Raw genomic sequence first — 27,601 nt, forward strand, 5'->3', positions numbered from 1 at the left:
GAGTGGCTATTGGAGACTGGTCACTTTGTTCAAGCCAGTGTTGTCATCAACCAATATTCTAAATGAGTAGCTCGGGCTGGTCGTATTAAAGCAACAGCCTATAAGAAGCACTGCATATTCTCAAAATTCTGCTCCTCCCCAGCTTACCTCTGTTTGCAGAGAGGCTTACACGTTAATGAAAGCAATTGAATATATACGGCACACGTTTTATATTGTAACAGAAGGCACAGCAGAAACCAAACCTTATTCAGACATTTGCTACAACAGGAAGCTACTCACTGATTTCAAGGACAGTATGGAAGTAGGTGGGGGAAGCCAGAATTGGGAGCCGGTCCAAAACTGTAAGAATCAGTGTCTGGGAGTAGATCTCATTACCTGGCAGAATGCTAATGTTCACAGACTGAACAGCTTTCTTGAATGATAGAGATCAGCTACCACCAACGTTGTGCCTACAAATCCTCTTTATTTGACACCACAGCATTCGTGATGTGTTGTTAATTACCAACAGAGACCGTTTCAAAAGAACAAGCCTTTCACTTAGCCCCAGGGGACCTCTTGTAGCCGGGGACTTAATCTCACCCCACCCCCACCCTCATTCAGACCTCTTAGCCTGCCTACTATCTGGCCACAAGCTCAGAAACAGCACAATTTTACATCACGGGCCCCTGAAAGCTGTACTCGGACAGCAAACATGCCAGAGAAAGACAGATCTAAGTATGAGGTCTGTTAATCCATCCAAATCCTTGCCTAGATCACCAATAGCTACCACACCAGCAGCAGACAGAAGTGTTCTCATCCCCATACATCGTCCCTGCCCCACCATCATCTTGTTGACTGTACGGAGGCCAGCAACCAACATTGAAATCTCATAGATCTGGCTATTCTGTGTTCTTATATAAAAAGAAACAAGCCCCTGATACCAGAAATACAAAACAAAAACAAAGCTGCTATGCCTCCTCCCATGGGGACAATGGTGGTTTGAATGAATCAGCCTGGTCCACAGAAGTGCTGATGTCAGAATCCACTATCAGTGAATCATCTATCCAGTTGTCTGGGGGTGGGGGTGGGGAGTTTCCACCCTTGACTTATTCCTGTCCTTGGTTTCTTATGCCCATCAACAAGCCTGAAGACTTTGTGCAGTCACTTGCCCCCTCTGCACGGCCTTGGTGCTGGGTCCAGCATCTATCAATAGCCTCAAATATCATTATAGCTGTTTAACTGGTCTCTGACTCCAACCTTAATGTCTCCCATCTATTCCTCTTATGACTGTCAGAATAATCTCCAGAAAAAGAAAACTGCCAATGGCACTGTGTGTGTGCGTGTGCGCGCGCGCACGCACATGTGTGGTGGTGGCTTTATTAGAGACCAGCTTTGAAGAGTCAGTTTTCCTGCAAAGATTATTTTATATGGGATTAGAAAGTAAAGCAATTACCACCAACACTCTGATGACCCCCAGGTTATTCAGGATCTAAACCTACCACTTGCTTTACGTGATTATCCCTGCAGACCGCTTCACACACTTCACTGTTCAGCGGTAATGAACCACCTTGATCTCTTTGCATGGAATTTCCTAGAAAGTACCCCCTTGGCCCCCATTTTCTGACAGTTCAACCTTTAGCTCGTCACTCAAGCCATCGCCACCCACCTCTATAAAACCTTGTCTCCCCCAGGCTGACTAGGTGCTCCTTCTCCTTTGCCCTTCCATTTCCTACAGCGTTTAAAGTGCATCACCTGCCTTCCTCCCTTTCTTCCTTTAGCAGGGTCCGTGCTGGCTGAGTTTTATGGCACTTGACCCAAGCTAGAGTCCTCAGAGAGGAGGGAGCCTCAACTGAGAAAATGCCTCCATAAGTAAGGCTGTAGGCAAGCCTGCAGGGCATTTTCTTAGTGATTGATGGAGGAGGGCCCAGCCCATTGTAGGTGGGGCCATCCCTGGGCTGGCTGAGCAAACCTAGGGGAGTAAGCCAGTAAGCACCTCCCCTCCATGGCTTCTGCACTGGCTCCTGCCTCCAGGTTCTTGCTCTGCTTGAGTTCCTGTCTTGACTTCCATTGATGATGAACTGTGATGTGGAAGCTTAATCTTTATCAACCCTTTCCTCCCCAAGTTGCTTTGGTCATGGTGTTTCATCCAGCAGTAGTAACCCCGAGACAGGGCCTTACTATGACCTGCCTGGTTGGCCTTGAACTCAGAGATCTGCTTCTCAACTGCTGCAAATACAGGCACATATAACCATGCCCCAATCCATTGTCTTTTTTTTTTATGCCTATTTCCTCTGGTATCATGTGTACCATAAGACGAGAGTGACTTTTCAACCTTTACAGTGTCTAGCACATGGAGATAATTATACACCATAAATATTCATGTTATTATTACCTCAACAAATACTGCTTAAAGATTTACAAAGTAGGTATTATATTTATTTCCTTTAATTTTTTTTATTTTATTGCATTGGTGTTTTGTCTGCATGTATGTCTGTGTGAGGGTGTCCGTCGAATCCCCTGCAACTGGAGTTACAGATAGTTGTGAGTTGCCACGTGGGTGCTGGGAATTGAGCCTGGGTCCTCTGCAAGAGCAGCCAATGCTCTTAACCACTGAGTCATCTCTCCAGCCCCTGTATTTATTTCTTGATGCAGGACCTGAAGTTCAGATTGGAAAAGATATTATCTAAAGCTGAAAGAACAGTATATGTAGTATTACATGGTATTGCAAGTTCACACTAAAACAGTCTGCTTACTAGAATTGGAGCATCATAAAGCCCAATTCTACATATCTTTGATTTGATCTTTTATGCCAGGTACAGGATTCTCCTACTTCTAGTTTTTTTTCTGTTTGTTTGTTTGTTTGTTTGAGACAGGGTTTCACTATGTAGCTTTGCCTCTCCTGGAATTTATAATGCTCCACTAGGATGGCTTTGAACTTATAGAGCTCTACCTGCATCCGCCTTCACAAATGTTGAGATTAAAGGTGTGTGCTACTATGTCTGGCTCTTCTGCTGGGTTTTATTTTTAAGGGTTCTGTTTATTTATGAGCGTATGTGTGCATGCCTGCATGAGTTAATATGCGCCACATGCATGCAGGTGCCCAAGGCTATCAGGGGGCTTCAGATGCCTTGGAACTGTAGTTATGGGAACCTGTCAGCTGCATGGTATGTGTGCTGGGAGTGGAAACCCAAACCAAGTCCTCTGCAAAAGCAGTAAGTGCTCTTAACTACTGAGCCATCACTTCAGCTCCTTTACTTCTAGGCTTCAAGGAATAGCTTTATTGAAATATAATTGAAATTCCATGCAATTCACCTATTTAAAGAAAACAACTCGGTCTTTTTGTATATGCATCTACCCTAAACTGAGGAAACTATTACCATAATTTAATTCTGAACTATATTTGTGCTGCCCCAAAGATCCCGTTCCTGTGATCCTAGTACTCAGGAGGTGGAGACAGAAGAATCAGTCTGGGCTACTTAGACAGACAGACAGACAGACACAAATCCTAGATGCTAATGATTTAGGAGGGCTGTCTCTGTAGATAACTGAAATACCATAGTATGCCTTGCATACAGCTCTTCTAGAGTTGTTCTATTTAATATTTTAAAATTTAAAGCCAGAAAGTAACATGATAGCATTTTTGTTTTTATTTAGGCTTGGTTCAATAAAGTTGGCTTTGGCACTCAGTTCTGTGAACCTAAGAATAACAGTGACCCTCTGCTTCAAACAATAAATGATGGCTGCCAGGTTCTAGGGTAAATGTCTTCAACCACACATCTACACAGTGGAATCACCTGGGCCTCTCCCAGACCCAGAAGCTGCGCTTTGCCGGATTTGAGGTGTGGTCTGTGTACAGGAATTTTTGGAAGGCCCTTGGGTGATTCTAAGGGTCACTCAGGTTTGAGAATATTGTAGTTGCTCCTAAGCTGATAGAAGAACATCCTCTTCCATGTGGCCGTCACCCTTCCTCAGGCTTTCTATGTGCCCTTCTTTACCAGCTTGGGCTGTCTTCATATTTGCTCATTTCCAAAGTGAGCTTTTGGACAAAGAAGTACTAATAGTGGTAATAATAACTAATAACATTTAACCGCATGACAACCAGGCACATGCAGAATAGCTCCAACAAAGCCCATATTATTTCCTCTTTGCATCTAAGAGACTTAGAAAGGAGGCTGAATACCACGTGGTCCAAAACTCAGTTGATAGCTGAGATCCTTTTGTTTAACTTCCAAACCCAAGAATTGCCAGCAATAACTGGGGCATGGTGGCATATACCTTTGATCCTAGCACGCTGGAGGCAGAGGCAGGAGAATCTCTGAGTCTGAGGCCAGCCTGGTCTATAGAGTGAGTTCCAGGATGGCCAGGGCTACACAGAGAAACCCTGTCTTGAAAAACAAACAAACAAATAAACAAACAATACCTAAAAAAGAATTGCCAGCAATAATGTACTTAGTTACCAGACATCAGTGACTCTCCTACAGTTGAGAGTGTGTATAGCCTGTCTCAACGAGAAGCCTTTGTATTCCCCAGCATTCCATCACACACGGAAGAATGCTTTACCTTTCTAAGGAAAAGAATGCAGCTCCTTTTCCCAGTAGGTCCACACCTAGCAAGACACAGTGCTGGAGAAAGATCAGGAACCTAGAGGCTTTACCGCTTGATGTTCTTGTGGGCCATCTAGATTTATTTTCAAAATGAATTTTATTTTTGTAATTGAAATGGTTAGCTTTGGCACTATAGTTATTTTTGTCTTCATATTTTTATGTATTTTCCTGTTTCCTACAATGCTCATTATCAATCAGTATTTGGTAACATGCCCATTATTTTCAATAATATGCTTGAAACAAATTTAAAGGATGCCGAGAGTGCTTTATAAATTATTTGAGAGTGATGTACAAGATTGTGCAGCTAATGAGGGTTATATTTTTAAAAGCCTACCATTAGTTTTAGAGGCAGGCAAATCTCTGTGTCTGAGCCCAGCCTGGTCTTCACAGTGAGTTCCAGGCCAGCCTCAAACAAAGAAACAAACTAACATCCCCCAACACCTTAGTTTTAATATAGAAGATGTCACAAACACTTAAAATGTGGGCAGACAAGAAGGTGTTTCTACTGACACTCTTAGAGGTGTCTAAAAGTTCATTCCAAAGCAAACCAAGCTGAGCTCTGGGTGCTGAGATCAAGTGCCCTTAGCACGAGTGCTTAGTTGTGGTGGGAAAAGAGTGCTGAGGGTGTGAACTGAGTCCATGTATGAGTCAAACAAGCATCCCCATCTTGACATAGGACCACAAAGCACAAAGCACACTCTAGCCAGTCACTTCCCCCTAAAGGCGCTGCTCGATATAGGAAGGACAGGTCAAAGTCTGGAAGCATGTTCAGAAAACAACAACAACAATTACTATCGTTCAAAACAACAGCAACAACAAAGCAGATCTATACCTCCCTGAACGCGGTGAAGGAATCAACAAGCATTTACGCGTTTCAGAGATGACTTGCTAACTCTTACCTGTCCAGGGGGGGCGCTCTCTGCACCCAACACCTGCCTATAGAAGACCGGATCGCAGCTTCGCAGGGTGTTCTGGCGGCTGGCCAGTGGGCTGGCGGCACCAGGTTTCTTCAGCAGCGGATCGCTGCGGCGCGAGTCCGTGGTGAGGTACACCTGATGGTACAGGTGCGGCGGCAATAGGCCTCCTCGCACCGCGTCTGCGTGCAAGGAGGGCCCTGGTGTTCGGTACAGGGAGCTCACTGGGGCTCGGTATAGGTCTCTAGACCGCTTCCACTTGTAAACTTTGAATATGATTACTCCCAACACTGTGACTGCGAACCCCACAGAGACCAGGATTAGAGAAAGAAGTAGATAAAAGGTGAGATTTTTATTCTGTTCTCGGGGAGCAGAGCCAGAGGGGAACTCGGCCCGGGCTTCGGGAGACTCCTCAGTTACCGACACAGTCAGGGTGGCGGTGGTGGAAAGCAATGGTTCTCCATTGTCTGAGATCAAGACTGTGAGAATCTGCCTGGGTGAATCTGTGTCCTGAACTGGGCGAGCAGTGCTGATCTGACCCGTGTGAAGCCCCACGGCGAAAAGGCTCTGGTTGGAGGCTCCCAAGAGGCTGTAGGAGAGCCAGGCATTGTGCCCTGCATCAGCGTCCCAACCTACCACCCTTGAGACCACGTGGCCCGCAGCTGTACCTCGAGGCAGCATCTCCACCGAACTCTGGCCAGGCCGGGGATACAGGACCTGGGGGGCGTTGTCATTGCGGTCAGTAACAAATATGTTCACGCTAATGTTGGTGGCCAAGACGGGGGTACCCCCGTCGTTTACGTGAGCCGTTAGTTGGAACTCTCTCTGACCCTCGTAGTCCAGGGGTACTAAGGTTGTCAAGACTCCATTGTCGCGATTTATTGTGAAATAGCGACCCACGAGCCCAGTTTCCGCTCCTGGCTCCAAGAGAAAAAAGGAAAGGCGGGCATTGTGCGGGGCGTCGGGGTCCCAGACACTTAGGTTTAATATAGGAACTCCAGGAGGGTTATTTTCCTCAACATAGACGTCGTAGGAAGATTGGGAAGACTGAGGAGGATTGTCGTTGATGTCGGACACTTGGATCCGCACCGTTGTAAGAGCTGAGAGAGAGGGAGTTCCCGAGTCTCTAGCTGTGATGCTGAGGTTGTATTCTGGCATGGTCTCTCGATCCAGTGCTGCGCTGGTTTTTAAAGTGAAGTAATTCTTGAGGGAAGAAGTCAGGCTGAAGGGGAGACCCGGTGGAACCTCGCAGCTCACCAGCCCGTTCTCGCCAGCATCCAGATCAGTTACACTGAGCAAAGCGATGACAGTCCCCAGAGGGGCATCCTCAGGTACTGGACTGTACACGGAGGTGACTGTGATCTCCGGGGCATTGTCATTCACGTCCACAACCTCTACCAGTACTTTGCAATGTGCTCCTTCGGGATTGGCACCCTTGTCTTTGGCCTGGATGTAAATCTCATGGAGTTTGGTGTCTTCGAAGTCCAGGCGACCCTTGATTGTCAGCACCCCAGTTACAAGGTCTAAGGCGAATAGCTCCCTCACTCCAGCACGGTTGTGGCTGCCGAAGGAGTAAACGATTTCTCCGTTGAGGCCTTCATCCAGATCAGTTGCACGAACCTGGGCAACGCGCGTGCCGGGGGGTGCATCCTCCCGGACGCGCGCCCGATACAAAGACTGATTGAAGGCGGGCGCATTGTCATTTGCGTCCAGCACTGTGATACGAATTGGAAGGCTGGCGGAGCGAGCTGGGGTTCCTCCGTCCACCGCCGTCAGCACCAACTGGACATTTGGCTCCCGTTCCCAATCCAGGGCGCGCTCCAAGACCAGCTCCGCGTATTTTGTACCGTCCTCTCGAGTCTGCACACGGAGCGCAAAGTATTCGTTGTGGCTCAGCTCATAGGTTTGTAAAGAGTTGCTTCCCACATCGGGATCGTGCGCGCTCTCGAGCGGAAAGCGCGTCCCCGGCGCCATGGCCTCGCTAATCTCCAATTTCATTTCCCCGGTGGGGAAAGAGGGATTGTTGTCGTTGATGTCCTGCACCACCACTTCCGCGCTGAATAGCTCTAGCGGGTTCTCCACCACCAACTCCAGAGTTACAGTGCAGGAGGGCAGCGTCCCACACAGCTCCTCTCGGTCCAGACGATCGTTGACGAACATTTCTCCAGTCTCCCAGTTCACCTCAAAGAACCTACGGCTAGCTCCGGATACCACCCGGAGTCTGCGGGCCGACAGGCTGCCGAGATCCAAACCAAGATCTGTGACCACGTTACCCACGGGGAAACCCTTCTCTCTCTCCTCCAGGATCTCATAGTGAATGATGGTGGAAGCCTTGGTCAAGGCAGCTAGCAGAAGCAAAACTCCCACCGTTCTCCCGGGGCTTACCAGTCCGCTGCTCCGGGCCTCTGCGACCATCTCACTCAAAAGCAGCTCCTCTGGGCGGGGTCCAGGTGGACCCGGAGGTTTCGCAGAGAAACTTTCAGCGGGTTAGCGCTTGGGCGCTGGGCGCCGAGTCCGACATGGCTTTCTGGGCGCCGCTGATTTGTTCGCCCGCTGTTCAGTCTCTGTCTCATCCCGGGGCGCCGAAAGGGGACGGGCCCGGGCCAGATCTCCTGCGTCTTCATTGGCCGACAGCGGCACACAGAGTCCCAGCCAATAACTGCACGAAGAATGCGCTAGCGCCGGGTTCTTTGAGTAGGACACGCGCTCGCGCCAGGAACTTCACTTTCCTCTGGCTGCCTTCCAGAGTTTCCTGTCCAGCGCTCTGCCAGTGCCAGGGGAGCAAACCCATTCTTCGGGCGGATCTGCCTCCCCCGCCATCCCTCCCCCCCGCCCAACCAGGCCCATTAAACACTTTAATCGCGTCTTTGAACACTAGAAAGGGGAGCGATCCAAACTGAAAACGATACAGCATTGACTGGAAAGACGCCAGCAAATTGGGTCTGTTGGAGGGCAGAGGAAGCAGCCGAACCCTGCTTGGAAGAGGGAATGAGTATTTCTGGGGAGATTAATATCACTTTTATTGGCTCTGGGATGTGTGTAGTTCAGAGGTAGATTTTGCCTTGGCATGTGGTGTGTGTGTTCTTTCCAACCAACGGCCCCTCCCCATAAACCCACAGTTTTATCTTTCTCCAAAGGAGACTAGAATTCATTACTTCCTCAGTGGAGCAAGTCCACAGAACTATTATCTATTTGATTTAACTCTGTCCTGAAATTTTAAAAGTATGATTAAGACTTTATTGCCTTTAAATTGGATGCCACCATTGTTTTCAAAGATCCTTTAAAGGAACAAAGAGCAATGTGAAATTTCCCTACCTGTTTTTTTCCCCCAACCGTGTAATCTCAATTGGTTAGAACATGATCTCTAACACTCTCTGTTATGAGATTAATCCTTTTACTAAGTTTCCGAGTTCACGTTGCATTGCTAATAAAGAAATCTCCCTCAGAGAGAGAAGGGAGGGAGGGGCCTTAGGGTATCCAGGACCTCTCATAAGATCCTTGAAATGATGGAGAGCAACACTCTACAAATTCTTTAGAGAAATACAAAGCTTTAGTCACAAAATGAAAAGTTCTACATTTGGGATTGTAGTCACCCAACAAAAACTAGCACTGGTTAGAATAAGGAATACAAGTTAGCTATGAAATAAAGGCAGAGCTTGGACAAGAAACTAACCTACAGGCCTCTTGAATCCTGTCCTGCTTATGAGCAAAGAAAAGTGCTTGGTACAAAGTAAACCTCAATGATGGAAAGCATTCCTTAGGTGCTGGATCTGAAGCTTTGGCGCCTCAGACTCTTTCCACATAAATACCCTGTCCTTTCTGAAGTGTAGCTAAGTCTTGATCTCAGGCAGTGAGGTAGCCAGAAAAGTTAGAAAGCATATGCAGGATTTTTCTGATTAAATGAAAAGCCATGTCCTCAGCATTGACCCTACCACCCACAGTTTTAAAGTCAGGTGGCTCATGCTTGTAATCCTGAGGCAGGATGATTGCCATGAGTTCCAGGCCAGTTTGAGCTATACAGTGAGGCCCTGCCCTTCCCCGCCCCACACCAATGAAAACAAAACCAGTTTTAAATACTTGAGATGGCAATTGGCTAGACCACCAAGAATTGTGTAGGCATTAGATGGATACAATAGAATTTGGAGTAGGCATTAGGAGATGGATACTATAGAATTTAGAGTAACTGTGATAGGCATTAGGATGGATACAACGGAATTTCGAATAGCTACTTGCTATCCCAAAGGTGAGGACAGTGTCATAGGCAGGCACTGGGAGCTTGTCAGAAGTGAAGAATTTGCAGTTAACCAAAATACCTGGCTGGTGTGAAGACACATTAAAGTTTGATAATAACTAAATTTGGTGGATTATTCAGAGGTGTTCCTATTAAAACTTTTTTTTGGTCTGTTCGCTATCACATGAATCATAATTTGGATTCTGAAAGCTTTTGAGGGGCAAGTATTAGGGGCTGAACCCAAGGTCTTATGTATGTAAGGCAAAGCAAGTGTTTATATCTGAGTTACACATTCCTGATCCCAGAAAACCGGATTTTAAAATGTATACCATTCCCCTATAGTAAGGCCTATAGTTCTAATACCTCTTCACAAAGCAGCAGACATCTCCAAGATGCCTTCTCCACAGCAGGTAGGATAAACTTCTCCAAAATTCAATTAGGTCATATTTCTCACAGCTACTCCTCGACAGCAGTGTTGTTTCTCTTGGAATACAATACCAGAGCCTTTGTGTAGAATCCACGTCCTCACACCTTCTCTCTCTCACTCTATCACACTGCTTTCAGGGTCCCAGCAAGACCCTCTGTGCTCTAGGGCCTCCACCCAGGCTGCTTTGCCCCCAGGAAAGTATCTTTCCCCCCTTTTACCTTCGCTTTCTTATATTCCAAATCTTTTGTCTCAAAAAACAAAATACCATCTAACCAACCAACCAACCAAACAAACAAACAAATGGCCTGGGGGTGCAGCTCAGTTGGAAGACTCTGGGTTTGATCCCCAGCAGCAGCAGCAAGAACAAAAGGTTAGGCATGATATCATAAGCTTATAATCTTAGCTCTGGGAAAATGGAAATACAACAAAACAAGTTAAAATTTTCAGGTTTTGGGGTTAGAAAGATAGCTTAGCAGTTAAGAGCACTGTCCACTCTTCCAGAAGACCTGGGTTCAATTCCCAGCACCCACATGACAGCTCACAGCAGTCTGTAGCTCCAGTTCCAGTGGATTGAACACCCTCCCACATACAGGCAGAACATCAATGTACATAAAATAAAAATAAATTATTAAAAAACTGTAGGTTTTATTTAGAAGCAGGATCCTTTGTTGGGGTACCTTACTTTTTCCATTGACCTTAACACAATTTAAGGCTTTATGTATTTATTTTTTTGTTTTTGTTTTGTTTTGTTTTTCGAGACAGGGTTTCTCTGTAGCTTTGGAGCCTGTCCTGGAACTAGCTCTGTAGACCAGGCTAGCCTCAAACTCACAGAGATCCACCTGCTTCTGCCTCTCAAGTGCTGGAATTAAAGGTGTGTGCCACCACCACCTGGCTAGGTTTTATTGATTTTTATAATTTTTATGATTTTTATAAGCTTATATTAATTTACAAAGTAAGGGGTTCCACTGTGTCATTCTATACATGTATGTGATGGACATTCCCCATGCTTCCTCTCTGTTACCATCATCCTCCCTTCCCCCTTCTTCTGTCCACCTCCCTAACACCCCCTTTTATTTTTATACCCTTTCCTCTCACTCCGTCTCCAATAGCTCTTGTAAGAGAAAATATGTGATACTTGTTTTTTTGAAGTTGTTTTCCCCCTAAGCAGAAATAATAGCAAGAATCGACAAATGAGACTGCATTAAATTATTTTCTAAACATGCACACTTCTCCCATCCCAAATAAATGAAAAGGAAAAGAAGAGTCCACAGACAGGAACCAAAGCACTTCTTGCTGAGGAAGAATGCTCTTGTACATTGTAAAGATTTGTCACTCATATTGGTTTAATAAAACGCTGATTGGCCAGTAACCAGGCAGGAAGTATAGGCAGGGCAACCAAACTAGGAGAATTCTGGGAAGAGTAAAGGCAGAGATGCAGTTTCCAGCCAGATGCAGAGGAAGCAAGATGAGAATACCTTACTGAGAAAAGGTACCAAGTCATGTGGCTAAACGTGGATAAGAATTGAGGGCTAATTTAAGTTGTAATAGCTAGTTAGTAATAAGCCTGAGCAATAGGCCAAACAGTTTATAATTATTAATATAAGCCTGTGTGTGTTTCTTTGGGACTGAAAAGCTGCAGGACCAGGTGGGACAGAAACTTTTGTCTACAACTTCTGATGATGACTTGTGTTCTCCCTGCACCCATCTAGTACAGTAGTCACTTCATGTTGTGTGTGTGTGTGCATGTGTGCTGACATGTACATGCTCATACTCATGATGAAGATTAAAACTATTAATTCACACATGCTAAGCACATACCACATTACCAAACTACAACCAAGTTCTTCCCCCTCTAGTTATTATTATTTGTGCATTTATATGCATGCATACATACATGTGTGCAGGTATGCATGTGTGTGTGTTGCTAGGAATCAAGTTCAGAGGCTTTGTGGAAGGCAAGCACAGAAATAGTTTAGTAACCTGAGACTCTAGTTGGTTTGGGATATACACATAATAATAATGGGCTTGGCAGCACACACTTGCACACATTATGCAAAGCACCTCTCTGAATAATGTACTTAGCAACCTGTACAATGTACTTACCTCCCAACACAGGACCGCCACCTGCATCGAGCTACATGCATGCCCCATTTTGAACAATAGCATAAATTTTTCCTCTTCTTAGACCATCAAACTTAGTTGGATTCTCTTCAGTTGTTCTTCACTTATATCAATGTTTATGAATGGAAAGGCTGATTCCTCCTAAATGTGTGTGCAATAAGGTAACACTGTGTTCCTAAGTGAACTTTTGGGATACTCCCCATTTAACATCTCACCCCTATGCATAGCCAGGCAAGCACATGATTAAAATCAGATGCATCATAGGAAAGGACATACACAATACACAGTTATGACTTAATCTGTCAATTAAAATAAAGAGTCCATCCAAACTAAGCCCCTTAGTAACCAGCTCCTTCTCTTAGGCTCTCCATAATAAGAAGCTCCAGGCAATAACCTGATGCCCTTGAGTACCACCACCATGGTAGCCTGTTGTCAGTCTTGTTATATATTATTTATAATCTGTACTATTCCTTTGCTTTTGAATAAAGTTTCCTGGCTACTTTGTAGTCTGAGTGGATTTTTATTTCATTCTTGAATAAGAAGCTAAAAACCTGGGAACCCCCAGCCCAGCACCTGCCCACTGGTAACAACATCTTCATACTAGCCGGGCCAGTGCTCCACTTCTGAGCCCACAATACCTGGCCCTAAATACTTTTGAAAATATTTATTTTATTTTATGTGCAAGAATGTTTTTGCCTGCATTAAGAACACTGTGTGTGTTCTTCTGCCCTTAGAGGCCAGAAGACATTGGATTCTCTGAACTACAGTTACAGGATGATTGAGCTGCCATGTAGGTGCTAGGAATTGAACCCAGATCCTCTGTGAGAATAGCAAGTGCTCTCGGCCCCTGGCCGTCTCTAGAGCCCCCTCAGATACTTTTAAATGTAACAACTTTCACGTTAATGTCATAGTGACTAATTAGGAAACACCAAGGAACACACACCTATATGTGTGCAGTCATTTTCTCTAGGGAGCCCCCCACTTACCATCCCCCTGCCCTGCATCTTCCCCATGCTGGAGACAGACACATCATCATAATTTTCTAGTCTCTATCTTTTATCATCTCTGTTTTATAATTCAAGACATCTTCTGATCCATGAAATATAGAAAAATAATGTTAAAACAGGAAGTTCAGGTATTATACAGTAAACAGTGTGACTTCAGTGTCAAAAAGACTCAGCTTCCAATTCTGAATATTACCTGCATAGTTATATAACCATTAGTTATTTTTATTTTTAGTCTGGTTTATTCTCTTTTTTTCCTGTTGTGATTTTATTTTTGTTTTTTGTTTTTTCAAGACAGGGCTTCTCTGGGTAACCACCCTGGCTGTCCTGGAACTCACTCTGTAGACCAGGCTGGCCTGGAACTCACTCTGTAGACCAGGCTGGCCTGGAAATCACCTTCGGGGACTGGCTGCAGGGTGTTGAACATGCTAGACAAGCACTCTACCACTTCCCTTTCCTTTATCTGTAAACCAGAAATAATAATAGTGCCTGCTGGAATACCACAGGGACCTGAACCAACTTCAAGTCTTTTCAATAAACTTACATAGCTGCTTACATGGTATTTTAGCACTCACAGACAGCTCAAGGATTTTAGTAAATTGATACATCCTTTCAACCAACATCCTGTTTTAAAATACTACCCTCACCCCCCAAGACTTCCCCCTGTGGTTGTATACAGTCAGTCTTTGCTCCTAATCCTAACCTCCAGGAACCACATATCCACTTTCTGTCTCTGTGGTTTTTGCCTTTGTTGAGGAAGAAAGAGATTAAACGCGGGGCATGTTAGGCTAGTGCTCTGTTACTGAGCCACACCTTAGCTCCCTGATTTTGATTTTATAGAATTTTTTATTAAGAAGGAATAACAGACAACATTACAGTTCATTGACCTCCATGGAAAGAGCCCTGGGAAACCCAGCTTCACTGAGGACAGATAAATAAAAGTGGAACATCCTGGCCATTGGTGACGTCACAAAGAAACGAGGAGAGAAAGGGAACAGAGCCAGCAGCTTTATGAAAGGCGGCTGTTGAGCTGAAGGAAAATGTGCCACTCTAAAGATGAAAGCCTGATACAGAAAAAAAGGGAGCCGTCAGGGACAAAAATAGCAAGAAAAATGAGGGTAAGGAAGATGAAGGGAAGGGAGATGTAGATGATTATAAATAAGTTGGTCCCAGCACATTTTTTTTTGTTTCTTGTATAGAAGCATTTAACAGCCCCTCCTCCCTTTTGCCAGACAACACAATCTTATTTATTAAATTGTTGTTGTTATTATTATCATTATTATTATTTTGAGACAGAGTTTCTCTGTGTAGCCTTGACTGTCCTGGAAATCCCTCTGTAGACCAGGCTGGCCTGGAATGCAGAGATCCACCTGCTTCTGCCTCACGAGTGCTGAGGTCAAAGGTGTGAGCCACCACCCTCAGGCTCCTCACTCCCTCTTGAGACAGGGCATGACTACAAAGCCCTCACTGGCCTGGAACTCACTATATAGACTAGGTTGGCCTCAGACTCACAGAGATTGGAAAGGCCTGAGCTACTCACTGCACCAGGCCTACGATGTCTCTTTTTCCCTAAACGTGTGTGTGTGTGTGTGTGTGTGTGTGTGTGTGTGATTTAAAAAATAAAACACATACCACACATTCAGCTTTCGAAGTATGTTTTTTTTTTTTAGATTTTGATATTTATTTTTATTTTATGTGTATGGATGTCTTGCCTGTATGTATGTCTGTGTACCGCATGTGTTCTGGTATCCAAGAAAGTCAGAAGAAGGTATTGGATCCTCTGAAACTGCTGGGAATTGAACCCCGGTCCTCCGGAAGAGCAGCCAGATAACCACTTATCCACTTTTACCACCACCACACTCAAAGTCATTTTAGATACTAAGATAGTTTCCTTTCTGACATCTTTTCTCTGTCTTCCATTTCCCATGCAGAAACCTGAGGCTAATTCAAAATACAAGCAATAGATATGCCCCCTCTTTGCTAAACAATGCTTGACACTAAAACTGCCTATATAAACTGTCTGGGCTAATAAAAAGAAACAGAGACAAAAAGGAGTTTGCCGAATTATTAGAGCAGCAGAGAATTAACCCAGGGGCAGTTAAATATGGGTCCCTTACTAACATGGAGCCCGTGTGACTAAATAGGCCATACCCACGACAGTGGCCCTGCCTGAAGCAGAGGAGACGCTCAAAAAAGATTTCTTAACCTGGGGAGAGTGTCACACACCTTTAATCCCAGCACTTGGGAGGGAGAGGCAGGGGAATAATGGAAATAGCCAGTTCTAAGCCAGTCAGGGTTGCATAGAGACCCTGTCTCAAAAAAAAAAAAAAAAAAAGGACCTGATATTATTTTAGATGTTAAGTAATGGTTTAATTATCCAATATTATTCCAAGACTGCAGTTATACCAGAATATTCCATTCAGGAAGTTTTAAAATTAAATTATTGCACTCAAGGAAACAATATTTTCTGCAGGTCTGGTGGCTCACCCCAGGTAGCCCCAGCACTAGGGAGGCTGTTACAGCAGGACCGAAGGGAGCCTAAGGATGCCTGGAAACAGTGAGTTCCCTGTCAGCCTGAGCTACTGAGCGAGAGCCTGTCTCAAGAACAAACACCAAAATAATGTGTGTGTGATGTTTTGTGTGTGTGCATATTTCCATTAATAACATTCTAAATATCAGCTAGTAATTTTTCAATTCAACCTAATTTATCCATTGAACAACACGCTACGGTCAGATGAAGAGACAGATGATTGGAGGAGAATCACAATAAAAATAGATCACCTTATTTCAAACGAACATGTATCCCTGTTTACACAGGGAGAAGATTCAAGGATTAGGTAGAAAATTTGAATGGGTTAGCGTTAATATTAACCTCAAGTTTACCTGAATATTTTAGATGTTTTGTTTGGAAAAGATAACCTGCAAATTTTGTAATATCTTCATTCTGTCTACTCTTAGAGCAAAAAAAAAATCTCATAAATATTATGGGGACAAGGGTGTGTGTCTCAGTGGTCAGGAGCATGCTCCTCTCTGACACAGGACCAGAGCTCAGATCCCAGCGCCCACATGGTGACTCATACCACCTACAGTGAGCTTCTCTGGCCCCCGCGAGCACCTGTATTCATGTGCACTTACACATACAAGACACACACATACAATTTAAAATAAATCTAAAAATATATTGGAACAACAAATAATGGTTTTAGAAGTCAATGTTTTGTCTTTGTTTGCTTGTTTGTTTTGAAACAGGTCTCATGTGGCCCAGGTTGGTCTGGAACTCCTATATAAATGAAGTTCTGTTTTTTTTTTTTTTTTCCAGACTGTCTCCGAAGTACTAGGATTAAAGTCATGGTGGTGCATGTCTTTAATCTCACCTTCTGGTGGCAGAGGTAGGCAGATCTTTGTGAGTCTGAGGCCAGCCTGGTTTATATAGTGAGTTCCAGGACAGCCAGGGCTACATAGTGAGACCCTGCCTCAAAATAAATACAATTTTTAAAAATCTTTAAAAAATAAATTCTTAAAAATACATACATATATTTATATTGGGTTATTCTGCCTCCCAAGTGCTACACCTGGCTCAGAATTATTTTCAGTGGCAAAATATTGGAAACTACCCAAATGCTGAACAGACTAAAATATGTGCATATACATTGGGATTTGTGAAACTATTTTAAAATTGAAGATCCATGTGGAACAAACTGTATCTATATAAACAACAACAACAACAAGAAGGATGAAAAGAAATGGAAAAATGACTAGGCAAGGAAAAAGCCAACTTTGGCAGGTTGCCCTCCAAACTTCACATATACATCACACACACACACGCATGCACACGCACATGCATACACATACGCACATACACACTTTAAAATGGTTCAAAAAGAATCAAAAGCTCTGGATAATGACTGATTTGCGTCTCTGAGCATGCAGAAACTGATACTCCACTAGAGCTGGACATGAATGAAGACAGAGATATAAACAATCCTTGGAGATCTTAGGGGCTTGGAATGAACTTGGGGGCTTCTATCTAGGTAGAACAAAGTTCCTGCTCAACACTTAGATCAGTAAAAAAGGTGAAACTTGATGATAGGGTTAAGTTAGCTCAAGGCTAAAGCTGCCATAGGCTAATCCTAAGAAACCTTGTACACATAAACACTATCATAAAAGAAAAAATGCTTCTCAAAGCAAATCTCACTCCTTCTTAATGAAGAGAGTAAGTCCAAATGATATATGTCACCCAGACCAGCATCTGTCACAGTCTCCCAAAGGAGAGTCTGGAGGTGAGAACAGCATTGCCAACTCCACCCTGAGATCACCTCGATGTGACCAGCATTCAGCACTGATCTCTGAAAGGAATGCCCAGGGATGCAAAGTGTCTGGGAGCCAGGGAAGATTAGAGACTGGATCTATCAAGAGGCCAAGCTGTATTCATACTCTGTCTCCCCATCTCATCCCTGTCTCTTCATATTTATTCTTCCTTTTTTTAATACCCAGTGTTGACTGAGTAGGCCAGTCCTTCCTGCTCCTGCTTTATAGCTCTGGCTGCCCTGGAACCCTCTCTGTAGACCAGGCTGACCTCCAACTCAGAGACCTGCCTGCCTCTGCCTTGAGTGCTGGGATTAAAGGTGTGCACCCCCCTTCCCTGCTCTGTTTTTGCTCCCACCCCCTTTCTGTTTCTCTTTTAAGACAAAAATCTCACTATGCAGCCCTGACAGGCCTGGAACTCACAAAGATCAGCTTGCTTCTGCCTCCCAAATTCTGGGATTAAAGGTGTGCACCACCACACTCAGCATCTATTTTATCTTAATCTTGTTTATGGGTCTCTTCTGTCTCATCATCCTAAGGCAGTGGTTTTCAACTTTCTGAGAGCTGCAACCCTTTATTCCATCATATTGTGGTGACCCCCAACTATAAAATTAACAAAAGCGGGGTAATTTAAGTTAGAAGAGCTAGTAGGACAAGATTTTGACTGAGCTTTCATAATTAATAAGAAGTTTCCATATCATTATTTGGGAGCTGACCGTAGGGACAAAAAATGACTTGTTACACTTACGTATTTAATTTCCATCATCTTCTCTATCAATCCAATGCTAGTCACTAGTCCTGCCCTGCTTTCCCCCTTTCCACTGATAAATACAGTTCTATCACTTTCCTCCTGAAAATAACTGGCCCTTAAGAAATAATTGGTGAAATTTTTACACTGATGTATGTATGTGTGTGCACTTGTGTGCATTTGTGAGTGTGTGTAAGTGTGCGTACCACAATGTGCAAATCAGGCTCAGAGGAAACTTGCAGGAATAAGTTCTCTCCTTCCGCCATGTGGGTCCCAGGGATTGAACTCAGGGTATCAGGCTTGCTGGCAGGTACATTTACCCACTGAGCAATTTTTCTGGCTCAGAAGTGATTTTTTTTAAAATGCCCACTACTGTATATTCATAGTGGGTGGGTCTTTTGAGAGCAACTGCCTTTGCAGAGGGTATTCTATTCTCAGGAAAGTACTGGGGATCAAGTCTGGTGCCCCGAACACTGATAAAAATAACATCTCAATCCACTACAACCTAGTCCCTCTTGAACATTAAAAGCACTTCAAGTAAAAGAGTAAGAATGGTAATGTTTAAGCCCCAAAACAGAAATACAGAAAACTCAGACACAGAATTCAGAGGAATGATTGCAAGCATGTGGAAAGAGAACAAAAACAAACCCCTGCACGAATTCCGAGAGAACACCAACGAATAGCTGGATGAAGTAAGGAAGTCATTACAGGACAAGAAACTGGAATTTAATAAAGAGAAATACTGAATAAAAACCAGACTGAAATAGTAGGGATGAAAAATTCAATAAGTCACAAAGTCCCATGGAAAGCCTCACCAATTGAAAAGATGGAGGGAGGGAAAACGTGGGGGCTTGAAGACAAGATGCAAGAATTAGAATTCAGACACTGACAAACATAAAATGATAGTTTAAGTGAGGCACTGAGCTTGGGGATAGAATGAAAAGGCCAAATGTAGGGATTGTAGGCAAAGAAGAAGGAGAAGAATTTCTTGTTAAAGACATGGGGGAAATATTTTCAATAAAATCAGAGTAGAAACATCTCCCAACTCTAGGGGGAAAGAAGAGCAGTCTGGTGCAGGAGGCTTTAAAACGTGAAACAGTCACGATAGAAAAGAACATCCCTTTATTACAATGCAGATCAGATGTTAAATATACAGAGCAAAGAAAGCATATGGGACGCTGCAAGGGAGAAACACCAAGTCACACATAAAGACAGACACACAGACTAACAGCAGATTTCTCAACAGGAACTTAAAAAGCCAGGTGTTGGGAACCATGAAGCTGAGTCTTGGATCACCAGTAGGTTTCCTTGGGACAAGGCACCCTTGGAATCGACTCTCATTTGGCAAGGACCAGTAGTCCATGGGACAGTGTAGAAACGTGCAGAATTTGTACATCTTGCAGGCTCTTTTGTCTAACATTTTATTGGTGATTCTTCAGGCGGTTTTTAGTTCTACTTTGTCAGTCACACTTACAACAGCTGTAATTTCCCCTGGAAATTCTGTTCTTTCTCAAATACTTTCCCCTAAGATTCAGCAGGGGGTTAATGCTTCTCAACTGTCTTATCTGGAATTACTAACTACAACTCCTAATCCTGGGAACTGTTCTGACTCAGGTAGTTAGGTTCTGGCACCTTAGCCATGTCTCCCAGTTCTGGAAAGGGGAGTAAGGCATGCAGACACAGCTGGGGAAAAGTCTCAGGAATGCACATAATGCCCACTGTTGAGAATAAGTCCCCTGGATGCCAAGCATATAGAATCAACGGTAGTAACGGGGATGCTCCAAGAAGAAAGATGCAATGCAAAATATGGGATGATAGATCCATCTTTATACACAGCAGCTTATATTGGTGGAAGAAGTATGGAATAGTGAGATGGAAAAGAGAGCTTCATTAAGGTCTGCCTTTTACATAAAGATTGAGTTCGAGACCAGCCTGGTCTACAGAGCTAGTTCCAGGACAGGCTCCAAAGCCACAGAGAAACCCTGTCTCGAAAAACCAAAAAAAAAAAAAAAAAAAAAAAAAAAAAAAAAAAAAAAAAAAAAAAAAAGATTGAGACATGGGACCACCTTGTAGAAAAGGGAACTGTATAAAAGGGTATCTTGAAGACATAAAAGAACTGTTTGGGTTTGAATACTGTTGCCCTTAAATCATTGTACCCATGTCTGTTACATTTTAACTTTGTAACTTCAAGTTGCTGTCAGCTGACATAACTGCTGTGAGAACAGGATGTGTCTGGCTTGATATTTAGTTAAGCCTGCAAAAATGCTGAATTCTGTTTTTTAGGGGGTGGGAAAGTATATTTGGGGGACCATAAAGAGGAACAATGGGGGTGTTCATAATGATTACAGTGTATTCCTTAAAATATGATGTATTGCTTAAAAGTAAAAGAATAGGAGCCAATAATAAAGATGTTCAAGTAATTCCAGAAAGAAAAACTCTACGTAAGTGTAATACAAAGATAGCTCAAGCTATTCAGGGCCACTTGAGTGCTATCCACCTGCTGGTCAGAACCTGAGCCTGAGCCGACGCTGAAGCCAGCATCTAGGAAGCCTTGAAATGGGTTTTATGTCAACAACGGCCACAGCACACATTATTATGCCAAGCAAAACTATCTGTCATAATCGTAAGAGAAAGAAAAATTTTCCATGACACAAAAAACGAAGCTAAAGAAATTCTTGACTACTAAGTCAGCTCTACAGAAGATACTTGGAAGAATTCTTTGAAGTAAGGGAAAAGCTAAACACATCCATGAGGCCACAGGAAAAAACAGACCACTCTAGAACAGTAAGCAATGGAAGAATGGAAAAACAAACAGGAAGTGGTACACACCTTTTGGTAACTTTGACTATTAATGATCTCAGTTGACCAATGAAAAAGCACAAGCTAGGGCTGGAGAGATGGCTCGGAGGTTAAGAGCATTACCTGCTCTTCCAAAGGTCCTGAGTTCAATTCCCAGCAACCACATGGTGGCTCACAACCATCTGTAATGGGGTCTGGTGCCCTCTTCTGGCCTTCAGGCATATACAGACAGAATATTGTATACATAATAAATAAATAAATTTAAAAAAAAAGCACAAGCTAATAGACTGGATTATAAAAAGGGAATCATCTGTTTGTCACCTCTGAGAAACACTTCATCATCAAAGACAGATACTACCATAGGGTGAGAGGATGGGAAAGGTGTTCCAAGAAAGTGCTGCTGTTTTTATATCTGACAAAACATATTTCAAACCAAAGCTAGTCAGGAGAAACAGAGTTCATTTCACACGGGTCAAGGAAACAACCAACTAAGAGAACATTACATTTAGACAGAAACACTCAATACAAATATACCCAATTTCCTAAAATGAGTACTACTAAACATAAAGTTACAGATTAACCCCAAAACAATAGTGTGTGACTTCAGTACTCAACTCTCACCAATAGGCAGGTCACCCTGACAAAAACAGAGGAGCATCTGAATTATATCATGTCTTAGGGGTTTTTTACAGCTGTGAAGAGACACTATGACCACGGCATCTCTTATAAAGGAAAACATTTAATTGGGGCTGCCTTACAGTTTCAGAGGTTTAGTTCATTATTACCATGCCAGGATGGTATCCTGCAGGCAGACATGGTGCTGGAGAAGGAGTTCTACATCTTGATCCGCAGGCAGCAGAAGCAAACTGTGCTGGCCAGAGTTGAGCTTATAAGACCTCAAAGCCCACTTCCACACTGACACACTTCCTCCTACAAAACCATGCCTACTCCGACAAGGCCACACCTCCTAATGGTTCTACTCCCCTATGGCCAAACATTCAAACATGTGAGTCTTTGGGGGACATTCCTATTCAAACCACAGCAGACGCCATCAGATCAAGAACTTAATAGCCATCCACAGAGTGTTCTGCCCAAACACTGCATAATATACCTTCTTCTCAAGTGCTCATGTAATTTTTCTCTAAAATGGATCATATACTAGGATATAAAGCAGATTTTTAGCAAATAAAAAGAAATTGAATACATTCTTGTATTCTATCTGACCACAGCGGATCAAACTAGAAATCAAGGGACTGGAGGGATGACTCAGCAATTAAAAGCATTTGTTACTCTTGTAGAGGACTTGAGTTTGATCCTCAGCACCCACACTGGGGGGCTCATAATCACCTGCTATCAAGCATTAGGGGATCCAACCTTCTCTTCTGGCATCTGTAGGCATCTGCAAACATATATGCACATGCAGCACACACACAAACATATTAATAAAAGAGATAAAAATTAAAACCTGCTCTCCAAAATCAGCACCAAGAGAAACAATAGAACCTGCATAAACTCATAGAGATCAAACTACATGCAACTGAATGACAGTGGGACCACTGATGAAACCAAGCAAAAAACCTTTCCTAGAATTAGCCTGGGCTAGGTTAGACTTGGTCTCAAACAAACAAACAAATAAACAGTCCTAGAACTTAATGAAAAGGAAACACAACACAACTTATCAAAACCTGTGGAATACAGTGAAAGGTGTAATGATATTTTATTTGTGTTTTAATAGATAAAGCTTGCCTGAAGATCAGAATGCAAAGCTAAGTCACTAGAGACCAGGGAGTGGTAGCACACACCTTTAATTCCAGGATTTGGGAGACAGAGGCCAGTGGATCTTTGTGAGTTCAAGGCTAACCTGGGCTACACAAACAGACACAGATCCAGGTGGTGGTGGCCGACACCTTTAATCCCACTGTTTAGGAGTCACACACCTTTAATCCCAGCACTAGGGATGTGGAGACAAAAATGATATAGCTGGGCAGAGAGAGGAATACAAAGGGGAGAGACAGGAACTCAGTGGAGTGTGGAGTCTGAGGATTTGTGGAGACTCGCCCTTTCTGTCTGAAGACTTGGGAGAGGTAAAAGGTCTCTCTAGTGACTTGGCTGCTTTGATTTTCTGTTCTTCAGCTTGAACCCCAATATCCATCTCTGGGCTTTTTATTATTTGTGTGTGCTACAGAAAGGAGTCCTAAGAAGGAAGTGCCTGCATTAAATAAAGAATCAAATAGGGGCTGGAAAGATGGCTCAGCAGTTAAGAGCAGTTGCTCCTTTGGGGTACCTGATTTGGTTCTAAGCCCCCATGTCAGGCAGCTCACAACCATCTTTAACTCCTGCTCCAGGGGATCTGAAGCATCAGTTCTCTGTACAAGCAGATGCACACATACCTACACATAATTGAAAATACAATTAAAAAATCAATCTTTAAAAAAATAACAGAGAACTTTCAAAGAAGTAATTTAATGGAGACACTTTAGGGCCTTGGAAAAACAAGAACAACCCAAACCCCAAACTACTGGACATGAAAGAAATAATTATAGTCAGAACAAAAATGACAGAAATGAAATGGACAGAACACAGAATTAATGAAACAAAGAACTGGTTCTTTGAAAAGGCAAATAAATCCTTAGCCAAACTAACCAAAAGAAAGAGATTTCTCAAATTATTAAAATAGTAGATGAAAAGAGAGTCGTTACAACAGATGGTAATGTGCTGTGGGATAATGCTCTTGTAAACTGTAAAGATTTGTCACTCATATTGGTTTAATAAAATGCTGATTGGCCATTAGCAGGCAGGAAGTATAGGTGGGGCAACCAGACTAAGAGAATTCTGGGGAGAGGAAAGACGGAGAGTCATCACCAGCCAGACACAGAGGAAGTAAGATGAGAATGCCTCACTGAGAAAAGGTACCAAGCTACATGGCTAAACACAGACAAGAATTACGGGTTAGGGGCTGGAGAGATGGCTCAGAGGTTAAGAGCATTGCCTGCTCTTCCAAAGGTCCTGAGTTCAATTCCCAGCAACCACATGGTGGCTCACAACCATCTGTAATGAGGTCTGGTGCCCTCTTCTGGCCTGCAGGCATACAGACAGAACATTGTATACATAATAAATAAATAAATATATAAAAAAAGAAAAGAAATGTTTAAAAAAAAAGAATTACGGGTTAATTTAAATGGTAAAATCTAGCTAATAATAAGACTGAGCTAACAGGTCAAACAGTTTATAATTAATATAAGCCTCTCTGTGTTTCTTTGGGACTGAACGACTGCAGGGTCAGGCAGGACAGAAACTTCCGTCTACAGCAATGAAATTTAGAAGGTCATTAAGATGATAGAACTTTTAGAAGGAAATATAGAAGAAAAATCTTTTGGACTTGAGACATTTCAGCAGTTCTCACCAAAGCATGATCTATGGAGAAACAGATTCACGAGAGAAACATGTCCTCAACTGGACTTCATTCAGATTAAAAACAATTCTGCAGGGCTGGAGAGATGGCTCAGAGGTTAAGAGCATTGCCTGCTCTTCCAAAGGTCCTGAGTTCAATTCCCAGCAACCATATGGTGGCTCACAACCATCTGTAATGGGATCTGGTGCCCTCTTCTGGCCTGCAAGCATATACACTGACATAATATTGTATAATAAATAAATAAAAAAAAACAATTCTGCAAAAGTCCTGGATAAAGAATGAAAGTTAAGCTATGGATCACATACGCATGCACACACGCATGCAACACACACACACACACACACACACACACACACACACACACACACACTTATAGTCTTATAGGAATCCCTAGATTTTTCCAGAGAGCTGTACCATTTTGGAGTCCCATCAGCAGTGTTTGACAGATCCTGTTTTTCCACATTCTCATCAGCATTTGAAATTGTCCACCAGGTTTTAAATAGCCCTGTGAGTTCTCATTGTAGTTTTAATTTGCATATTTACAATAGGCTAGGGACACTGAGTACAAGGTTTGTCATTCACATATTTTCTCCAGAGAAGTTTGACTTTTAACCATTTTCTAATTTTATTTTTTTATTGGAAAGACAAAATAAAGGGTTTTACTATGACTTTCCATGCACACAAAATGTACTTTCAACATATCCCTCTATTTCTAACTGAATTTTAGAAACTATTAAAAGTTTTGAAATTTTAGAGGTTTTGGATATGCCAGAGATGCGTTCTTTGTCAGATAAATGTTTTGTAAATTTTTCAAATTAGATAAAATTTATTTTTATTTTATGTGTATGAGTTTTTACCTGCATGTATGCTTTCCTGGTGCCTGCAGAGGCCAGTGAAGGGCACCAGACTCCTGGGCACAGGAGTTAGAGATGGATGTGAGCCAACATGTGGGTTCTGGGAACTGAATTCAGGTATCTAGAAGAGCAATAAGTGCTCTTACCCATCATTAATCAGCTGCCATCAAGATTTTTTAATTATATTCTTTTCTATTTTTAATGTGTGTGATGTGCATATATGTATGTATGTTTTGTGTGTGTGTGTGTGTGTGTGTAGGTATAGGGGTGAGGCCTCAAATCCTGTCTCTACAGTGACACATTTCCTCCAACAAGGCCATCCCTACTCCACAAGACCATAACTCTTAATAGTGCTCTCCCTTTGGGGGTCATTTTCTTTCAAACCACCACAGAAACCTACTGTCTTAGCCACAGTTCTCTTCTTGTGAAGAGGTCCCATGGCCAAGGTAGCTTTTATTAAAAAAAAAAAAACAAAAAAAAACGTGTTTAATTGGGGGCTTGCTTACAGATTAGAGAGTAGTGCACTTTCACCATGGCGGAAAGCAGACAGGCATGGCACTGGAGCAGTGGTTGAGAGCTTTACATCCCCATCCACAGGCAGGGAGAGAGAGACCTGGCTTAGTATGGGGTTTGGACACACCTACACCAATAAGGCCACACCTCCTAATCCTTCCCAAACAGTTCCACTAACCAGGGACCAAGTAGTCTGAGGGCCATTCTCACTCAGGCCACCATATCTACCAAGAACGCCACTAGAACAATACTGTACTTTATTAGGAGTTCAGGTTCCAAGGCATGCTGTTGATTTTTGTCAACTTGTCACAAACCTATAGACATCTGGGAAGAGGGAACTTTAATTGAGGACATGCCCCAATCAGGTTAGTGTATAGAGACATTTGGGAGGGCCAGCTCATCATGGGTGGTACCAGCCCTGGGCAGATCCTGGGTTTATAAAACACAAGCTGAGCAAGGCATGAAGAGCAAGCCAGTAAGCCACACCCTCAATGGCTTCTACTCCAGTCCCTGCCTTGGCCTCCCTCAATCATGAACCATAACCTATAAGCAGAAATAAATTCTTTCCTCCCCAAGTTGGTTTTGGTCAATGCTTTATCACAACAAAAAATAAACTAAGACACAAGGTTTGTAAAAAAATTAATTACATTTCTCCTTTAAAATGTATATGTTTTTAATTCCTTTAGAATTTTATATATGCATATGATGTATTTTTTTTTATCATATTCACCCTGTCTAACTCCTCTCATACTGGCTTCATGTCCCCCTCATACACTTCAAAAGTCATGTTCTATTTTTTATGTGGGTTTTTTTCCTTCAGAAAAATGAACTTTCATTCTTAGTCCATACGTAACAAAAACAACTACTCAAAACTGTTTAGATACCATATCATAAACAGTAAAATTACAAATCTCCTAGAAGAGGATATAGATGAAAATTGTGTTTTCAGTATGCACAGACTCCAAATAGGCCATGAGAAGCACAAGCCAGAGGGGCTGGGAGTGTAGCTCAGGGCTTGGATACTTCTCTGTCATGAATGAGGCCCTGGGTTTCATTCCCAGCTCTTATTTTATTCATAAATGAACAGTTCAATAGGTTGGGGCTTTATCAAAACTGCAGCTTCTCTTCTGAGTACTACTAAGGGAATGAAAACACAAGTCTCCATCTGGGAGAAGATGTGTATGAGCAAAATGTGTATGAGCAAGTGAAGCCACACATGGGATACATTTTTAAAAACTTTCATATTCGCCAAGCATTGGTGGCACATGCCTTTAATACCAGCTCTGGAGAGGCAGAGGCAGGTGCTTCTCTGTGAGTTTGAGGCCAGCCTGATCTACAGAGCGAGTTCCAGGACAGTCAGGATTGTTGGTACACATAGAAACCCTGTTTCAAAAAACTCCCCAAACCTAAAAAACAAACAAAAAATACTTTCATAAATCAATTTTAAGAAGACAATCAACTAAATTAAAGGGCAATGAAAAATTTGAGCTAATAGCTCAAGAAGATATAACAGGAAAATGGAAACCCTGGGAGATCAGAGGTTAAGGGAACTGACTGCTCTTCCAGAGGACCCAGGTTCAATTCCCAGCACCCTCATGGCAGATAACAAGTGTTAGTAACTCCACTTCCAGTGGATCCAACACCCTCATACAGACATACATGGAGGCAAAACACCAATGCATGCCAAATA

General features: G+C 42.9%; 1 protein-coding gene across 22 annotated transcripts in view; it reads right to left on the minus strand.

Annotated features, from left to right (window-relative positions):
• Positions 1 to 27,601, minus strand: part of LOC121453419 (protocadherin gamma-C4) — a 725,389-nt gene that overhangs the window by 25,961 nt on the left and 671,827 nt on the right. Inside the window, exon 1 of one of the 22 annotated variants that reach the window (XM_041660182.1) lies at positions 5,483 to 8,069. The exons of the other annotated variants lie outside the window; for them this stretch is intronic. Within the exon in view, the coding sequence (XP_041516116.1) occupies positions 5,483 to 7,912 (2,430 nt within the window). The 5' untranslated portion in view covers positions 7,913 to 8,069. Of the gene's footprint in view, positions 1 to 5,482; positions 8,070 to 27,601 lie in introns of those variants that run through there. 22 annotated transcript variants of the gene reach the window in all.

The sequence above is a fragment of the Microtus oregoni genome, unplaced genomic scaffold (genome assembly GCF_018167655.1).
Source record: "Microtus oregoni isolate MIOR12 unplaced genomic scaffold, Mior012 000011F_ref0000422, whole genome shotgun sequence".
In the NCBI taxonomy this organism is placed as follows: domain Eukaryota; kingdom Metazoa; phylum Chordata; class Mammalia; order Rodentia; family Cricetidae; genus Microtus; species Microtus oregoni.